We start from the raw sequence: 18524 nt of genomic DNA on the forward strand, positions 1-18524 counted from the left end.
TCCAAAAAAGTGGGGTGGAGACCAATCTCCCAAATCCATGGCATTGCTGTACAGCTTGTGTGGAATTCTTGGGGTGATTTTAAGAGCTTGAACTGAAGGTTTCCATTCCCACAGGAACAAAACCCAGGTACACATTGCAGGGGTGGGAGCATATCTGCCACACCCCAAAGTGAATTTTGTGCCCCCGAGCCCACTTTGTGACACTCTCACACTCTGTGGGTGCTTTCCTGGTGTTCCCATAGTAACTGTCCAGGCACAAGGCAGTGACATGACCTTCCAGTGCACACAGCCCTTAATTAAAATCTGTTTGTCCTTGAACAGGCCGCTCTGCAGAGTATCTGACTTATCTAATTAACATCACTGCTCAGACTGGGACCTGAGCAAACAAGGGGAAGGCACAGGAGGCTTTTCCCTGCATCCTGCTCTGCCAAGCCTTCGCTGCCTTGGACAACAAACAAGGATTGCAATTGTTAACAGAAACACAATCCACTTGTAAAACCCACCTGCCCTCCAGAGCTGCTTTTGCAGCACCTCTGCATGCAGTTCAATCACTTCAGGCTCACAAGCACGCAGCAAAACAATGCCAAGGGCAGAGGAATCAACTAAAGGTCAAGGAACAAAACTCAAGCACACTAAAATTCCACTTTAAAAAGCTTCCAAAGCCCACAGCTCAACCAGCCATAAAACACAGCTGCAAGGATGAGCCTGAACCAGGCAGTGAAGGGAAAACAGTCAATGACAGCAAAGTGCAAGCCCTGCCCTACCTCTCCTGCTGTCTGCATTTTCTGAACATACACCCACAGCCCCAAAGCCTCTGGCAGGAGGAAGCAGTGGGGCTGAGGCACATAACTGCAGTGTTTGGCCACCAATGCACTCAGAAATCTGCCAGGGGAGTGAGTGGGTGGCACGATGCTGGCACATGACTTGGTCCCCAGCAGTGTGGCACCTGCCAGTCTCCAGCCCAGAAGGGATGGCACTGCTCACACTCATTTCCTCCTTCCACTGTGCAGGGACAGGCAGCAGGAAACCTCTGCCCCATCCAGCATGGGCAGGGCCTCCCTCCCTCCTCCTCAAGTCTTTCTTTAAAGGATAACTGATGTGAAGGCAGAAAGAGCTGAGAAAAACGGGAGGAGCAGCCTTGAACAAGAATTCCCAGGGTCACCCATCACTGTCAGGCAGCAGCTAATGAGGAGCTGGAGCACAGATTGCCTTTTGCCTGCTGCAAGCTTGTTCAAAGAACTCCACAGCAAAAATGTGCCTCTGGAAACGGTCAAATAGAAAGATTTTCACGTATCAAACGTTTTCAGCAATTTGGAGAAGGCAGAGAGAGTCCCAGGAGTGCTGGGGAAGCCAAGGACACTGTGAGAAATAAAGGGAACACACAAGGTGCCACCAGTGCCATTATCAGTGATCACCATGACTGCTGTCAGACACCATAATTAGGATATTATAATTGGGTGATGATAGAGGTCCCCAGAGTGGGAACACCACACACTCAGACCTCCCAACACCCTGCTCAGGGCTGCCTTGCCCACAGCAACCTGTCACTGCTGACAACAGCTCCATCAGGGCACACAGAAAATTATCATGTCACCAGACAGAGCCTGGGGTCACCTGTCTGCTGCCTTAAATACTGCAAATGTCACAGGGCAAGAGAAACTCTTCCTGTCTGCAAGGTGAAACTGCCTTTAAAAAAAGGAGAGAAGGGAAAAGGAAAGGTATTTATAGATATTTGATTCATGTTAGTGGGGGCGATTGCAGAGCTCATTCCCAATCAGACCTCGTGTAGTTCAAAACTCCAAGCTTTTAGACAGAAGGTAAGGCAGAAAAAAACCCATCAAAACCACCAAGAGTAGTAAAAAAATCCCCCTTAGTATTTCTATTGATTTGAATTAGTGAAGCAACAGATTTTAGCATCTTACTTGCAATCTGATTAGGTTTTGTACAAAAATAAATCTAATTCCAGAGCGCTGGTGACGGGCAATTAAACATTTCTCCAGAACCAAAAAAACGATCAGATTTACCAGGTGCTCAGTGTAAATGCATATTCACTGCCTTAACGAACTAAATATGCATTTCAAGAATGACTTTCTTTAAGGGTGTGCTGCCAGTCAATCAAGCCGGGAATTATTCCCCTTCGGCAATTTCCTCTCCCAGCCCTGCATGGCTCCTGCACCTGAGAGGGAGCTGATGGCTTTGAGGCACCAGCTCCAGGTGGCCTCAGACCCTTGGGGATGTGTCCCCTCCACTGATGGAGAGTGGTCTGAATATTTTCCTTTGCCTCCCTACTGAGGAAAGCTGTTCCAGACCCTCCTGAGGCACAGCCTGAGTTATTCACAGTGAATTTATACCCATTTAGCCTCAGGCACTGCTCTTCTCTGCCTGGGGCACTCTCCCAAGGGTTTGGGGCAGTTTTCCCTGTTTACTGTGCCCCAGGCAGGGTCCAGCACATCCACACCTGCCTCTCTCTCTCTCACTTGCTCCCAAATGAGCTCCAATCTTTAAGAAAATCCCATTCCTTGCTCCTAAACACAGGGGATTTCAGCTTCCTACCCTCAAATAGCATCTCCTTTCCACAGCACTGCACCCATCCATCACTCAGTCCCTTTATCCACACTGCTCCTCTCCATCACCAACACACCCAGCAGCAACCTGGCAGGAGAACAATGGAAATACTCAATTATCTCTCTCCCAAATCCAGATCTGGTGGGACGTGGCCAGCACAGCCCCTCACTCCCCAGCCACATCACATCCCCAGCTCTGATCCCCTCCTGACAAGCAGGTTTCTGTCTCAAGCACAGGCTGGCAGGGAGGGTGACAAACAAACCAAGATTTCCACGAAATGAGCCTGATTCAAAGCATTTTTGGAAGCTGGAAGCAGCACACAGGAGCTGGTTCCTCTGCAGCCAAAGGGCAGAACCCCTGGGACATCCTGACCTACACCTCACCTCATCAGTGAGGGGAAGGAAACAAAACCTCCTGTTAGTTTGGAGAGGAAAAGGTCAGAGATGAGACCATGAATGCTGCACCCAGTCCTCCCCAACTTCTGAACTGGTTCCAAACATCTGGGCCAGACAGACCCCTGCACATCTGGAGGGGAGGAGGCTCCCACTGCACACACTTCCACTGCTAGGAACACTGCAGTGAGTCCTTTCGGTGACCCCTGAGCTGGAAATAACAATATCCACACACTCCCTGCTGCTGGGGAAGTGTTTGCTCAAGCTGGAGCTCTGGGGATTACCCAGACCCAGCGATTTTCACCGCAGGCTTTTGCCGAGGGCATGAAACAGAAAATCCAGAGGGAAAAACTCCAGGGAGTTCTGGAAGCTGCTGGGTCTGTGTGCTGGCTCCAGATTTCCTGTCCTCTCTCTGCTGCAGCATCAGTGCTCCACAGTAGTCATTTCAGCTAATTGCTATCTACCATTAGCTGCAGAGTACTTACAAGGGATTCAATTCCACTGCATATTTGCTAATAAATCCCAAATGACACTGAGGAAGACAGCTGTATTTAGCTGCCTTTACCCTCTCATTAGCAGTGCTGAATGAGACCCCATTTCAATGGGGAATGGCTCCAGCAAGCTGCGTCATTGTCACAAATCCAAATCCGAACTCCCCACTGCCTGCTGGAAAGCAAAAGTCATCCCTGCTTGCACGACCTCTGTGGTTTTGATCCGTGGGGATGGGGGAGCAGAGGACAGATGGGAGCTATTTGCTGTTTTCAGAGTTATTTGATGGTTTTTTTTTTTATGACTCTGAGTTGCTAGGTGCAGGTTTGCTGTTTTCAGAGTTATTTGATGGGGTTTTTTTATGACTCTGAGTTGCTAGGTGCAGGAACTTTAACCTAAAGACTCCAAATATTTTGCAGAGGTGTGAGGGCAGCAGTTACCCCCTTTTTCAGACAGGCAGTGAGGCTCTGGGGGAAAATTATGCCTTGCTGTGAGTCAGCTGTAGGGAAGGGAAAGGAAGCCAGGAGCCCTGGCTCCCAGAGCCTCTGCCAGCCCCTCCCTCCCTCCCAAGGGGAATGAGGTGCATCCCTTCCATCCAGGCAGGGATGCTCCCAGCTCAGCACCACCCAAACAACCAAAGAAAAGCTCCCAGTTCCAGGAGCTGAAGAGATCCCTGACCTGCAGAAACCTGACCCACACCTGGGAGGTTTGGGCTGTCAGTAAATGATACCCTGGCAGCAATTACCTTGAATCCATGACCCAAATGCTGCCCACAAATCCAGCTGGACCCACAGGAAGAATAGAGAGCACAAGGAAATTTTTCTGTGTCAGTTGAGGAGTGAAATTTCTAACGGGCAATGTGCAGAAATTTAAGTCATTGTGCTCCAAAATTACTCAAGTATCAAAGGACTACCATGGATGTAATTAACTTCCAGCACTTGAAAATGCTCAGACGAGATTAAGGTGCAAATGTGAATTTCATCTCAGCCTGGTTAACAGTTTCACTTGATAGCCAGTTTCAAAGCACTTAAATTGTAAGATGCAAATACTTTGCAGGGTCTGAGGAAGTGATGATTAAGGAGATATCAATTTGAAAATTAATTCATTAAAACATGTCCTGACTCCCAAACGGGGAAAAAAATTATTATGAATCCACCAAGTGTATGAACTGATCAAATTCTCTGAAGGAGAACTGTGCAGGAGAACTCACTTTCAAGAAGAGTGAGAATGAAATGAGCCTGGAACACAATTTCTTTGCACAGCTCATCAGCAGGGCATAAACCCAACCACCAGCAGCCATGTGAGAAAAACAGGAATAAATGTAGAGGCCAGGAGCACCAGCTTGCCAAACACAAGTGGAGTCACGATGCTGATGCCTGAGGATGCTCTTTCCTTCCCAGAAACACAAAATCCAGCAGTTTGGGCTGTTCCTGCAGCACCTGACCCCTGAAATGTGCCCTGCAGAGCACCAGGCAAACCAGCACCTGCAGCAGGACGGGGTTTAGACATTTCTGTTTTGTCAGAGGAGGCTTGGAATGAACTCAGCACAACGAAGGAAGCTTCCTGAGTTTTCCAGGAGTATTTTGCTTTCTTGTACAACACTAGCACCTTTAATGAGGTTAATCCATCACACTGCCATTAAACAGCTCCCTGGGGATGGTTTCACCAGCAGTGAAATGCTGTTTCCTTCAGTCACCTCCAGAAGCCAGAGAGCAGGAGAGGACATGGAGGCTGAGAGGCTTTTCATGACAAACTTACTTGGGCAACTGGGTCAGCACATCTCTCACTAAAATATATGCTGTGATTTAAACAAACATACTGCAGAATCCAGCAGGTTACAATTACCACATACACTAGAAAAAATAAGTGATTGCCTTATGCACAGCCACACAATGAAAATAATGGATTTATTTGTTGCCTATTTTATTTATGCCATTCAGCTTATATTACCCACCAGTATAGAGGAGCTCATTCAGGTCAAACTTAACATGAAAATGGGCAAGTCCTGCTTTGGGGGGTTCTTTTCAAACTCACAAGAACCACAAATAAGAGATGTACAGACATCTCCTCTCTAAAACTGCCCCAGACACCCAGTGGGGGCTCAGCCAGTTGCCATGGGACCAGCCTGGATTCTTTCCTGGGATGGGAGAAGGGGCTCCTGAGCCAGGCATGAATCCTCATGGATCCCAGAGGATCCAGCAGGGCAGGAGCAGCTCAGGACCAGAACCAGCTTTGACTGAGACCACCCCAGCCTCCCCCAATTCCTGCCACCCCCAGCTGCTGGCAGGGTCAAGCTCAGCCCCACAAGTGCCACCAGCACAATGGTCCCAGTTGTTCTGGGCAGCTGCACAGGCTGTGTGAGGTTTCCCTTCCTGCACAACCTTGAGTGAAAGCAAGGCTTGTTTTCTCACAGGCCCCAGTCTATTCTCCATTCAAGCTGCCTGGAAACCCCTCCAGCTGCAGCCCCCACTTCTCCTTCCTCTCTCAGCCTGCCAGTCACTCCTGCCTGCAGCAGGAAAACAACTGTGCATGGAAAAGGTGCTGCCAAGCCCCAGAACCACCAGGGACTGTTACAGCCAAGCCCAGGCAGCCAAAGGAGCCACCTCAGCCTGTCCCAGGTCCCACCTCATCCCAAAGCTCCTGCAGGCTGCACAGTCCCCATGTGGTGCCTCCTTCCTGCCCACAGCCCCTGCAAACCACAGCCCAGGCTCAGGGCACGGCCATGGCATCGTCACCGTGATGCAGCACAAAGGAAACCATGACAAAGTTCACACCACAGCTTTTTCCACTAACTCCACAGCAGCCTACAGCCAATTCGGTTCTGCTCCCTTCCTGTCTCATCTGCTTCCTCCAGCCCCAAGCCAAGGGTTCCAGTCCAAGAGAGATCCTTTAGGATCCAGCACAGAACTCACCCCCTGAGCCTGGGCCGTGCAGGCTGTGAGCCAGGGAGGGGCTGAGCCATCCCAGCTCACCAGAGAATGCTAAGAGTGCTCACACTTGCACCTGAAAGGTGTTTGGATGGGACCTCAGTGACAGAGCCAGCACAAACCTGGCCCTTGTACTTCCTGCAGAGCTCTCCAAGGAGCAAATAGCAGGAACCAGATGAATCCAGTCAATCCAAACATGCAGCAACTTCTTTTTCAAATGACCATCTGGTAAAGCCTGTGTGGAGGGTGAAATCCAGCCAGGGAGAGCCCGTGCTCTCAGTGATTACAGCCCTGAGTGCCCAGAGCAGCAGGGTTCACAAAGGTGGCTCTCCCAGGTCACACAGGGCACGTGGCAGAGCTCCTGCCAGGGCTGAAGCCCTGCCAGCCACCAGGACAGAGTGCTGCTGGCAGAGCTGCAGCACAGCAGATTGCACCAGTTTGACGTTGCTTTTCTGCAGCTGCCTCCTGCTCAGAGGGCTGTTTAAAGCATTGTTGTGCTCTCCCTGAAAATTCCAGGGGTGCCAAAAATCAGGCATCAGCCCAGAAACACTCAAGGATTTAGAAAGCCAAGAGAACAAGAGCTCACACTGGACACTGCCCTTTCCCCTGGCTGTTACACAGCCACAGGGCATCCCTCCAGATTTTGTAAAGATAATTCCACATCTGTCTGAAAAACAAGGGAAGAGGCTCCCCCGGAGCTCAAATATCAGCCAGGTGTCCACTGCAACCCTTGCCAGCATCTCTAAAACTGCTCCTCCAGCTCCTCAGTACAAACCCAAACCCAGCAGACCAGCACCAAAAGTACTTCAGGGCACTCTGTGGCACTGTGGAAAAATCTGTGTATCCTACCAGGTGGGAAGCCCCCAAAAATCCAAGCATGGCAGGAGTCCCAGAAAGCCACGTGGTCCCACACAAGGTGAGAATTCCACTCAGCCCCGCTGTCTGGCACTGTGCTGGGTGTCTGCTGCCTCTCAGGGAATCCTCCAGCACCCTGCCAGCTGCTCCCACTGCTTCCACAGCACCGTGGGACTGAGTTCTCCACCACATCCCCCCAGATTTTTAGCACTTCTGTCCCAGCATGGCTCCATGGAAAACAACCACCCTGGAAACGCTTCTGTGCAAATCAAGCACAGGGAGGCAGCTCCTGCTCCTCCCCACACACCATTAGCTTGGTCCTGACACTGTGGTATTTGTGCAGTTCATTCACAGGTGTAAACAGCAGCAAACACACATTTTGAGAAGAGTTTGTCACGTAGATCACATCCTTTGTGTGTGAAGTGGGCTCTGGTCCTGTTCTTCCACAGGAGGAGTTTGTATGAACATCATGTTTCTTGAAAAGTCTTCCCAAATCCAGCAAGAATGCTCCTCTCCACAGGCCTATTTTGGGTTTAATTTAGATCCTTCTTGCGATCTCACAGGTACTGCAATGAGTTTACAGACCACAGGCTGCTGCTCTGGAGCTCTGGGAGAATTCCCTGCTCCCCTCCTGCCTCACACTGGTGAGGGAAGGGAGGATCCAGCATCAGGCTCACACACATGCCCAAATCCAGGGAGCCCATTTATCCTGACAACTGAATTATGCATGTCTGCAGAAAAAGAAAATCTCTGCTCCGGCACAGAGACATCATCATCACCCAGCAGTGAAAAAAACACATGGCACAGCACCAGGCTGCATGGGAAATGTGCTTCAGGAGACAGCTGACAAGACAGCTCTTACCTTAACCCCTCAGGGTGGTGGGCTGGGGGAGCTGCTGCCACGCAGGAGCAGCTCTGCTTCCACAGGGATTTCGTGTGCTGGAGGAGCCAGCCTGTTCTAATCCAGGGCATTCCAGAGCTGCTGCATTTGTGCTGCACAAACAGCCTCCACCAACCTTCCAGGAGCAGTTCCATCCACCAACACACATGGCTTTAATTTGGGATGGCTTTTTTTTCACTTCCATTGCAGTCACATGTTGGGAGCTGTTACTTTTCTCTCTTCTGTGTGTATCTGGATGGCTGCATCCTCACTCTCCTGCCTGAGCCATGCCAGCCTCAGGCAAGCAGCTCTGAGAGCGTCAGCCTCGACAAATGACTCAGTTCTGTCTGGAGCCAGGGCTGCAAAGCATCTCCTGCCTTCCCTTCCCTTCCCCTCCTGAGCTGGCTCTCTCACAGCTGCCCTGGGCAGCTCAGCTCTGCTCTCAGCACGTGGGCTTGGAGCATCACAGAGCAGAGCTGGAGCCCCCAGAGAAGCTGAGGGGAATTCCTGAGTCACCCAGGGCCGTTCAGGAAGGGATTTCCACCAGCACAGGGGAATCACTTCGCTCAATGCAAAGAACACAACATTTTTCTCTGCTCACTCCTCATCCTTACGTGACAGATCCGCTGCTGGTCCCCTCTGCAGAGTGGTCACTCACTGGCACAGCTGGTGACAACCTTCTGCCAAAACCACTGGTGCCAAAGGATGGTTTGATTGAAGACAACATCAAGCAGAGTGAGTTTTGCTTTTCTTCAGAACAGCAGAGGAAAGTGTGAGTATTTTCAGTCATTTCATTATTAACTCCTCAGACACCTGAGCTCTCTGTGGACCAGCATCTCCTCAGAGCTTGTGGTACCTGCTGGAACTCTTCCTGCCTGCCCTCCCAGCAGGGCACACCAAAGGGATGCCCACACAGAAAACAGCAGCTTTCCTTCCTCCCCTGCTTTACCCAGGAAGGCATCAAACCACAGATTTCCATCAGCCAAGCCGTTCGTGCTCGGAGTTTCCTGGATTACTGCCCTGATGGAAGCAATTCATACCAGAGCTGGCCAAGGGCTGCAGCCTTAAAATTCTGGGCACATGGTAGGGAACTCATATGTTTTATTATTTAGATCCATGCAGACACACAGACACTCAGCTGAACTCGGAGGCCAGGAAATGCCTGGAGGTACACGTGGAGGATCACAATTCCAGGACATTCAGCTGCCTTTATGGGTGTCAGTCTCCTCTCAAGCACTGTGAGATGCTGGCCTGTGGGCTTCCCAAGCTGGAAATCACAAGGGCTTGTTTGTCAGGGGGGAAAGAGAACCACCCGTGGCTTAGGAAGCTCAGTATTTCCATGTGCTAGCTGCTGGTGGTTTGTATTCCTGCCTTCATGCTGCAGCAGGCTGGGCTGATAAACAAGCTCAATCTGATGGCCTCTGTGTTTTGCAGCAAGATCCAATCCCCAGAGCATTTCCTCCATACAAATCTCTGCAGACAGCTGCTAAAAAAAGGGGCTGTTGCTGCTGCAGCACCAGCTGGGATATGGTGAGTGCACAAGGACAGTAAGGACAGGACCCTCCTCAAAGCCCTGGCAGCTCCTGCCCATCCCAAATCCCTCCTGCCTGACTGGAGCTACAGATGTGTGCTTTTCTCCCTCCATCTTTCACCATACCCAAAGGCAGGGCAGCTCCACTCACTCCCACAACTGAACGTGCAGGATTTTCTGACAGGGAACATTGCTCTGTGTCCCTCTTTCCTTTTTAAATTAACTGCTTTCTTCTCAAAGCCTGAGAGACAGGGAACTCGTGGAGTCACAGGTGCCTGAGCACTCAGGGCTGCTCTGCTTTCTTCAAGCTCTGGGCTCTTCTCAGTGACCAGAGTGACCCAGGCTGCTCCTTCTCCTGTGGTCTGCAGGGTTCCCTTTGCAAGGGACACCTTGTAAACAGGCAGAGGCTGGAACTTAATTTAATTCACCAGCTGGAAACTTCCTCCTAAACAACTTTCTGCTCCCTGTTAGAACAGCAGAGCCACTGTAATTTCGTGTGACACCAGTGCTGCAGTGCCCAGCAGGGCTCAGTGAAGGACAAAGCCAAGGTCTCCAATTCACAATTAGCACAATTACCCTCACTCTGACGTGGGTAAGGAAGTGCTGAAGGAAAGGAGTGGGAGTCAGGACATTCAGCTCCCAGTTTTACCACCTCTGTTCTCTTTCACCCTGAAGACTATACAATTTCCCACCCTTGAAAACAGGAACAATATTTCCCAGAAAAGCTGCAATAAAACATTGGTGTTTACCATGCACTCTGAAGCCCTGGAACGGATGCAACCCTGCCAGGATCCACTCAGCACCATCACACAAACCATGAATAACAGTAATTAACAAATAGCCCCAGAGAGATGAGTATTAATCAGCACTTCCCAGCTCTCCTCAGGCATGAACGGATATTCCACAGATGGAGTGCACAAAGAGCCACCTCAACTCTGCAGCGTGGATCACAGAAACTTCTCCCACAACTAACTAATTTGGGCTGAAGCTGCTCCAGAGCACAGGAAAAAGCAGCAATTCACACCAAAGTGCCCAAGGAAGCACCACCAGGTACAGGTGAACACTCAAATGGCACCTGCTGTGACAGCCCCCAGAGCAAACACAGCTCTGCAAAACCACAGGAGTGTCAGGAAAGTCCTGGAAACAGAACTGGGAAGGCACTTGGTCCAGCAAACCCTCTGTTCTACCTGGAAATACACATTTGTGCAGCTCTGTTCATCAAGGCATGCAGAAACTCCACCACACACAGGGACCACTGTCCCAGCAGTGGGCTTCCCCTGAGGAACTCACCACAACTATTCATTATTTGTGCTGCCCTATGGCAAAGCTGATCTCCTCTGCTGCAATCCTATAAGAGAAGCCAATCCTCCCAGGGAGAGGCTGCAAATCAGGCAATCTGCCCCAAACCCCAGCACAGATGAGCAGCTGGACCTGCAGCCACAGCACCCAGGAAAGAGCTCCCTTTCTCAGGAGCCAATTCAGTGTGAAAGCAGCCAGAAAGGGTGAGGGGAACAGAGCAGGGTGCCCAGGGCAGGAAAGGAGCCCTGTCAGCCCCTGGGTGCTCAGAAAAGCCCCCAGCAGCCACCCTGTGCAGCTCAGAGCCAGCTGCAGACAGAGCTGACAGCTCCCAGCCCTGCCCATGCATTTTTAAAAGCAGCTTCCAAGACAAAACATCTGCTCCCAGGTGGAGCATGAAACAGCTCTTACACTGAGCTGTGTTATTAGTGTTTTCCCCATTTAAGTCCTTTTTCTTGGCCTTTCTCTTCCATGAGCTCCTAACTAGCAGTGAGGAGCCCCTCCGGCTGCTCCAGAGGGTGGAAGAGTAAAGGGTAACAGAAAAGCTTGAGGAGAGCCAAGACAATCCAATATTCCTCTTCCAAAAATCCCTCCAGGGGTAGCAGCTGCACAGAGCTGTGGTTCACAGCAGAAGATGAAGCTTCTTTGGATGGATCCTGTCTAATCTCAGAGTCAGAAAGGAAACACCTGTGGTGCCAGTGCCTGCCATCCTCGGGCAAAATCCTCTTGCTGGAAGCAAACTGGGAATAGATTTTTAAGCTATTTACTCCTACCCTGAAGGTACTGAACAGACAGCAGCACTGCTTTCCAAAACATTAATTCAGGGTTTGTTGCTGCTCCACTGTCCAGGGCCTTGCAGAAGGTCTTCTTATATCCCTTCCACTGAAATAAGGAAGGGCAGATATCAGTGAGGTGCTTCAGCAGATGCTTGTCCTCCCTTTTCCAGGTTTCAGTGGGACAGGGATCCCTCCATGACATTGGTTTGGGGTTGGCTGCCCACTTTGAAGGCTCTCAGTCCCATGCCTCAGACTCAGCTCTAAAAAGAGCCTGTCTCTGCCCCCCTCCTCAGGGAACAGAGGTCATGGCTATTGTCCTCAACCAGCCCTGTTAATTTTATCTCAGGAGAAGTGAGTTAAGTGACTTAAGTACAGAGCCGTGCTGCAAATTGCTCATTTAATATTGCCCTTGAAACTGCACTGTAATGATAATTTTTCACTTCCTTCCCTAGGCAGTTGCATAACATTGCTGGGCATTGTTTAGAGAGCTCCAAAGCTGAGGCAGCCGTGTCCCTTTCACCCTCTCCTCACCAAGCACTGGCAGGGATGTTGACTTTCTGGTTGTGGGGGGGTTTTTGGATTTTTTTTTTTTCATTCTATTAGCTTATTACATTAAACAACAGATGGACGTGACTCTGAATGCAAATAGCCTTCCAACAAAATGATTCCTACTTTCTTCAGCTTTCAGTGGGAAAAAAAAGTCCCATTTATACCAGTTAAATCTAAGCCAATTAGAAAGGCAGATCTGTCAAATAACATTTAATTAAAAGTGTCTTTAGGGAGGGAGCAGCTTGGTCAATGAAAAGCTTTCCCACTGACAATATAAATAGCCCAGGCCCAGAATTCAACAGCCCAAATTTGTGGTTGGGATACTCAGCCTGTGTGTCCAGACCAGCAGGAATTTGGGTTTCATGGCTTTGGTTGGCACAGGATTTTATAAGAGGGAAGTGGAATTCTGGAAGCTGGGCTGGCTGATCAAAGGGGCACAGAGAGCAGGACTGGGATGGGAGGGACAGCACCAGACACACCTGAGAGCAATTTGGACATAAAATTGCTCTTCAAGCAGAACAGCATCAAGAGTTGGGTAAAATCCCTCTCTCCACTTTCAGAAACTTGCTGCTGGTGGCTTCTTGCAGTGTAAGACCTGACAGAGTTCAAACCTGTTCTCCAGGCAAGTCTGGACACCACCTCCAGTGCAAAATCATGAGACAGCAAGAAATCCACATACCACAACAAAAATACAGCTTGTGTTCTCCAGTACCAAAGCCTGATCTGCTGGAGAGGAGGCAAGAGAGCACAGAGGGGAAAAGAGGAGCATGAGAGCTGGGGAGATGGGGTTTGAGACACAGAGCATCTGCTCTGTGGGGAGCTCAGAACAAAGAGCAGTGACAAAGGTGTGTCCTGGGGATGTGCTAAAGCAGCACAGATGAAGGGAGCCACATCCACAAGTGCCTGGATCCAGGACACAGGCCAGGCTCAGGGCAGGTGGCAGCAGGGTGGTCCTGCAGGGACCCCCTGTCCCACCCCCTGCCTCGCTCCAGCTCCAAGCACAGAGAAGCAGAGGTGGGAATGTCACCCCTCAGGGCACACCTGAGCCCTCCTGCTTTAACTGGAACACAGACACACTCCACAGGTCTGAACCCAGGCAGGATCTTCCATCCTGATGAAATTCCTTTAACAAACTAAGCCATTCCATCACTGCCAGCCCCTAAAAGCATCCCCTCCTATCTGCCTCCCACAGATGCTCCCTCCAAGCCTAAGGCTTGGATCAGTGAGAAGAGAAGCTGATTCCCCAGACTTTTACCAGCATTTCCAATTTTAAGCCTTTCTGCTTCTGGCTATGACTTTGCTCATCCTCAAGGCACCACCAAGGCAAGGCCCTGTGGTTTATGTAATATATCAGGAGAAAATCAAGTGTCTGGGACTCTCATCCCTGAGCTGGAGGAGGGGAATGCCAAGGGAGCTGTGCAGCCTGTTCCTGTCCCCAATCACCAGAATGGGAATGGTCCAGCTGCATTTGGCTCAAGACAGGAAAAGCCAAAAAGGATTTTAAAAATCACTCTTCTATAACAAATCAATTTCTCAGCTTTCATAACACGTTTTCATCCTTTGGTGTAACAGGCACTGCTTCCCTTAACTTTGAAAATAAGGGGCAGCAGATCCCTAATTGGCCACATCCTCCAGGAAAACAGGAATTAATCACACACAGGATTTTCCTGTGGCATAAGCAGCTCATGCTGTGGTATCAGCCAGAGCTCTGACAGGACCTGGAGCCAGAACAGGACCCACCACTCAGGGAGTGAACAGAACCAGTCACCACGACCCAAACACCAATCTCCTGCTTACAGGAACTCTTCCCAGTGTCCCTCCTCTCCTGCTGGCCACGAGCTCTTGCACACACCTTCCCAGGAGAGAAGCAGCCAGTGAGCAATGCAACAGGCAGCAAAAAGCACCTCAGCAGCTGGGCATGGAGCTCTGGGCAGCACAGCTCCCTCCTGCCCCACAGCCAATATTCCAGGTGGGAAGGGTCACAGCTGCTTCCAGACCCAGCTCTGGTGTGATTATTATTTATCTCACAGAAAACTGGCTTTGAGGGGCATCCTCAGGCCACAGCCAAGTCACAAACTGATTTGACTTCAGCTGACTCAGAGGCAAACTTGGAATAACCACAAACACGTGGCCAAGGCACAATGTTCTCTTTCTGGTCTGCCTGGCACAAACATCCTGTACAGGGCAAATTTGGGGTTCAAGCATCCTGAGGGACTGCTGTCACCCAGGAGAGGCACAACCCTGGATCAGAGAAGTGCAAGGCAGCACAGGAGAGGGCAGAGCATCAGCTCAGCTCCATTTACATGTGCACACAGTCCAATCAATGCCCTGAGGACAAGAAGTGTTTGTATGGCAGCAGCACCTACAGGGCAGAGGCAAAGCAGGATCACTGTACCAGGCACAAAGCACAGCCCTGTCCCACAGGAGACCAGGGGCAGAGCTGCTCTCCCCACATCCCACCAGGTGAAACACAGAAGATCCAAAAAGAATGCCCAAAATCCTGGGGAAGCCTGCAAAGCACCAAGCCCCAGGTCTGCCCAGCAGATCCCTCTCCCTGCTGGTGTGGACACTCAATGTCCTGCCTGGCTCCACTTTGGGATGCACACATGACTCACCAGTGCTGAAAGTACAAGTGAGAAGTTCAGAACATCCCAAGACAGATGTCAACAAAGCCAACACTGCCTGCTAAGCTATCGTGGAATTTTTGCCCAGGCCAGCTATTAAACAGCACAGCTATTTTAGAAATGTTTGTCCTGTTTTACACGTCCTTCTGCCGGGTGGAGACTGCCAACAGAAGAAAAATCAGAATCTTTCAGAAGCCTCTGAACCAGCATTCAGAAATGTAATAAGCAATTTCAAGTTTAATCTACAGAGTAAACAGAGACCAAATGGCCATTCCCAGCTTTCTGGAAGTGCAGCTGAGCCCTTTCCCAATTCCACAGAGGAAGCTGATTGCACTTTGCCAAACCCAGCACTGCTGCTGGTGCTAATTTTCACCTCAGGCAGATAGAATTAAATACCACCTCTTGGAAAGAAAATAGCTGTTAGCCTTACATAAAGTCCAGATTCAAAAGTTGTGTGAGTTTACAAGAACTGGGGAAAATACCAAGTATTTAATGGTATTGTTATCTCTTGCTGACACACAAAACAAAGAACAAATCCACCCCAGACGTGGATTTTCTCCCCAATTTGCTTTGCAAACTCCAGTTTACTCTGCCTTAACCACCAGGCTGAGTTGTGCCCTCTCTCACTGCCTTCCATGTCAGAAGGCAGCAGTTTCTGCATCCCAGTTTTCCCATCAGAGCAGGAGAAAGGAGCCTCCTCTCAGAGCACTCTCTAATTGCCCGATGCACATTCAGGTCAGGTCCTCACCCTGGTGACACTAATGAGTGAGATGGGGACTGTTTGTGACACAATCAAGGGAAGTTTGTAAACATCACAAAAGCCAGGAGTGCTTTGGAAAACAGAGCCTGCAGGAGAGCAGAGAGCAAGGGAAGGGAAAGGTGTGCTTTTATCTGAGTTCTCAGGGCAGATGAATGCATTTCTGCACTGACTGCAGCATTATCTAATGTTCTTTCTGTGTGGGATCGATAACATCTCCATGATGTCAGTGCAGGACAGTGAGGGTTTCCCCAGGACATGTCCACGTCTCCCTCCCAAACCCAGAAATCTCCACAGAGGCCTTTTAAAACAAGGGCCCAAATCCAGGGGAGATCTCTGGGCAATGGTGGACCTGTCCCTGTCCACAGTCCAGGGGAACCATTGGATGGATTTGGTGCTTCCAACACCTTCAAAATCAGCCAGCCAGCACAAAAGGGCAGGTTAGAGCACCTGCAGCAGAGGAGAAGAGCAGGACACCTGCAGCCAGCAGGTATTTCACAGCTCCTACAAGTCCTAGTCTGCCCAACAAGTCCTCAGAGGTTACACACAGCTGAGTTAATACCAGCTGAAAACACCAGGGAAGGTAAAGCAGCAACTCAGGCTCACACAGAACACACAAACTCAAATTTGAGGGGCACAGTCACAGAACTGGACAATTCCAACAAGCCCCAGCAGTGACCCCACAGATACACCAGCCCTGCAGAGTCACAACTTCCAAAGCCCTGGACTTCCAGCAAGTCCTGCCTGAAACTCCACAGCTGTGTGGAGCAAGTGGCATCAGAAAGGTGAGCAAATGCAGACACAGAGCTGCACTGGGGCAGAAACACCCTGGGTTGTGGTGTGTGACTGCTGTAGCAAAAGTTTTGACTCCAGTCTCTGTAAATAGAGATGTTTGGCCCAGTCAGCACACAGATTATTTGCTGCCAGCACAACAGAGCAGATGCCTTTGTTTAGGAGGGGTTGAATTTAGGGAACTGCTAAAGGCTGTAATAAAATGAATAAACACTTTCATTTTTGGCATGTTTCTCCCCACCTCGCCCTGTTTCCTAGAAGGAAAATACCTTCCTCAGCTCTCCTGCCTGCACAGGTACCTTCTGCAGTTCTTGCACCTCAATGAATGCTCCCAGGCAAAAAATAAAACACCACATAGTAAGATTTTAGTAGCAGTTATTGGATTTTTAGTCCCAGTCACCTGAGGTTCCTCCCATCACACCAGACAGAGTCACTGAATTCACTCTTGTTTCTGCACTGTAATAAAAGTGAAATTAAGAAAGAAACTAAGTTACCACTTATTTTACAGAGCAGGGACACAGGCTCCACCAGCACTTGCTTTCAAGGCCTAAAAGGCACAGCAGAGACTCATAAAACCACATGCCCTGCCAGAGCCACCCAGATAAGCCACAGGAAAATGCTTCCCATTTCTCTTCCCCAGCAGCTGGGAGCAGAGCTCATATGCAGGCACACATTTGTGAAAAGCAATCTCCCACTATAATTTCCTTTGCAAAAGTGACCAAAATCTAGTCTCCAAAAAGGTTCCATGAAAAACAAAGAGAAAGAAAGAAGAAGCCCAAGTCTGGTTGCAATCCAGCAGGTTTTTCCCTCGCTCTAGCTCCCCCAGACAAGGCAAAGCAATGATATTAACTCTGCTGCCTTCTTCTTCCCTGGAGTTGCTCTACAACATAACCAAGAAACACCTGCTGCCCACCCTAATGAACTCACACTCATTAAAGCAGACAACCCACTAGCTGCTGTGCTAATTACTGCAGAGCCTGCAAAGAAAATTGGTGAAAAGCTACTGTATCCCATACACTTGCAGCATTCTTGGGCTTTTTTGGCTCTATAGTCCAGTCACTGCATCACCTCCAGCCTGCTAGAGGAGAAATAAAACACCATGGTGAACAGCATGGACAACACTGTAAGGCCTCAAAGTCTCTCATTTAGTCTTCTCTGGGTTTAATGTTTTCCAGTTTTGATCTAAACGAAGAGAACGAGCCTTGCCACGAACACCAAACAGCCTGGAGCTATTTGTTTTCCCCCCAGCCCCGTGTAAATTCCTGTAGCTCCCAGTTTTAAAGCTGAGCCTCGAAGTCTCCGCAGTGCGATCAGGAGCCTCCCATGCGAATACCCAGCACCGAGGAGCTTCGAGCATCACCCTCCCCAGCACAGGATCCGAGGATCCCCCCGGAGCCCACCGGAGGGAGCGCCGCGTCCTTCCCGGCTCCTCTCGGGCTGCATTCCCGGCCGTGCAACAGCTCCGGGGGCAGGAGCGCTCCCTCCGCCCGCTCCCGGGGCTGGGCACGGCTGCGGGGCCGGGCTGTCCCCAAGGACCGGGATGTCCCCGGGGCTCGGCGGGCTCGTAGTTCGGGGCCGGGCTGTCCCCGGGCTCGCAGCTCGGGGCCGGGCTGTCCCCAAGGACCGGGCTGTCCCCAAGGACTGGACTGTCCCCAGGGCTCCCCGGGCTCGCAGCTCGGGGCCGGCTGTCCCCAAGGACCGGGCTGTCCCAGCCCCGCTCACCTGCAGTGGAAGCGCCGTGCGGCGGAGCCGGGGCTGTCCCCGCCGGGCGGGCTCGCCATGGGCGCCGGCCCCGCGGCGGGGAGCGGGCAGCGGAGTATGGCAGCAGCGCCGGGAAGTGATGCACCGAGCAAAGAAACTCGCGGGCAGGCCCCTCCTCCGGCTGATGTCACCCGGCCTGCCTCCCTCCCTCCCTGCCGCCCGCCCGCCCGGCTCGGCGGGTCCCGCCGCGGGACAGGGAGCGCAGCCCCGGGCACGGCATCCCCCGGGCTGGCAGAGCCCCCCTGTCCCCCCGGGACATCCCTCCGGGGACATTCCCCCCGGGGACATGCCTCAGCGCTCACCTGGGAGCGGCCCCGGACACGCAGCGAG

General features: G+C 51.0%; 1 protein-coding gene across 3 annotated transcripts in view; it reads right to left on the reverse strand.

Moving 5' to 3' along the window:
* The window catches only part of GPSM1 (G protein signaling modulator 1), a 64074-nt gene extending 45812 nt beyond the window's left edge, over positions 1-18262 (reverse strand). For all 3 annotated transcript variants that reach the window (XM_041483878.1, XM_041483879.1, XM_041483877.1), the window contains exon 1: positions 18156-18262. In XM_041483878.1, the coding sequence (XP_041339812.1) occupies positions 18156-18214 (59 nt within the window). In that variant the 5' untranslated portion in view covers positions 18215-18262. The remainder of the gene's footprint in view (positions 1-18155) is intronic.
* Between the last annotated feature and the right edge of the window lie 262 nt (positions 18263-18524).

This window comes from Pyrgilauda ruficollis, unplaced genomic scaffold, assembly GCF_017590135.1.
Source record: "Pyrgilauda ruficollis isolate IOZ18807 unplaced genomic scaffold, ASM1759013v1 scaffold62, whole genome shotgun sequence".
In the NCBI taxonomy this organism is placed as follows: Eukaryota; Metazoa; Chordata; class Aves; order Passeriformes; family Passeridae; genus Pyrgilauda; species Pyrgilauda ruficollis.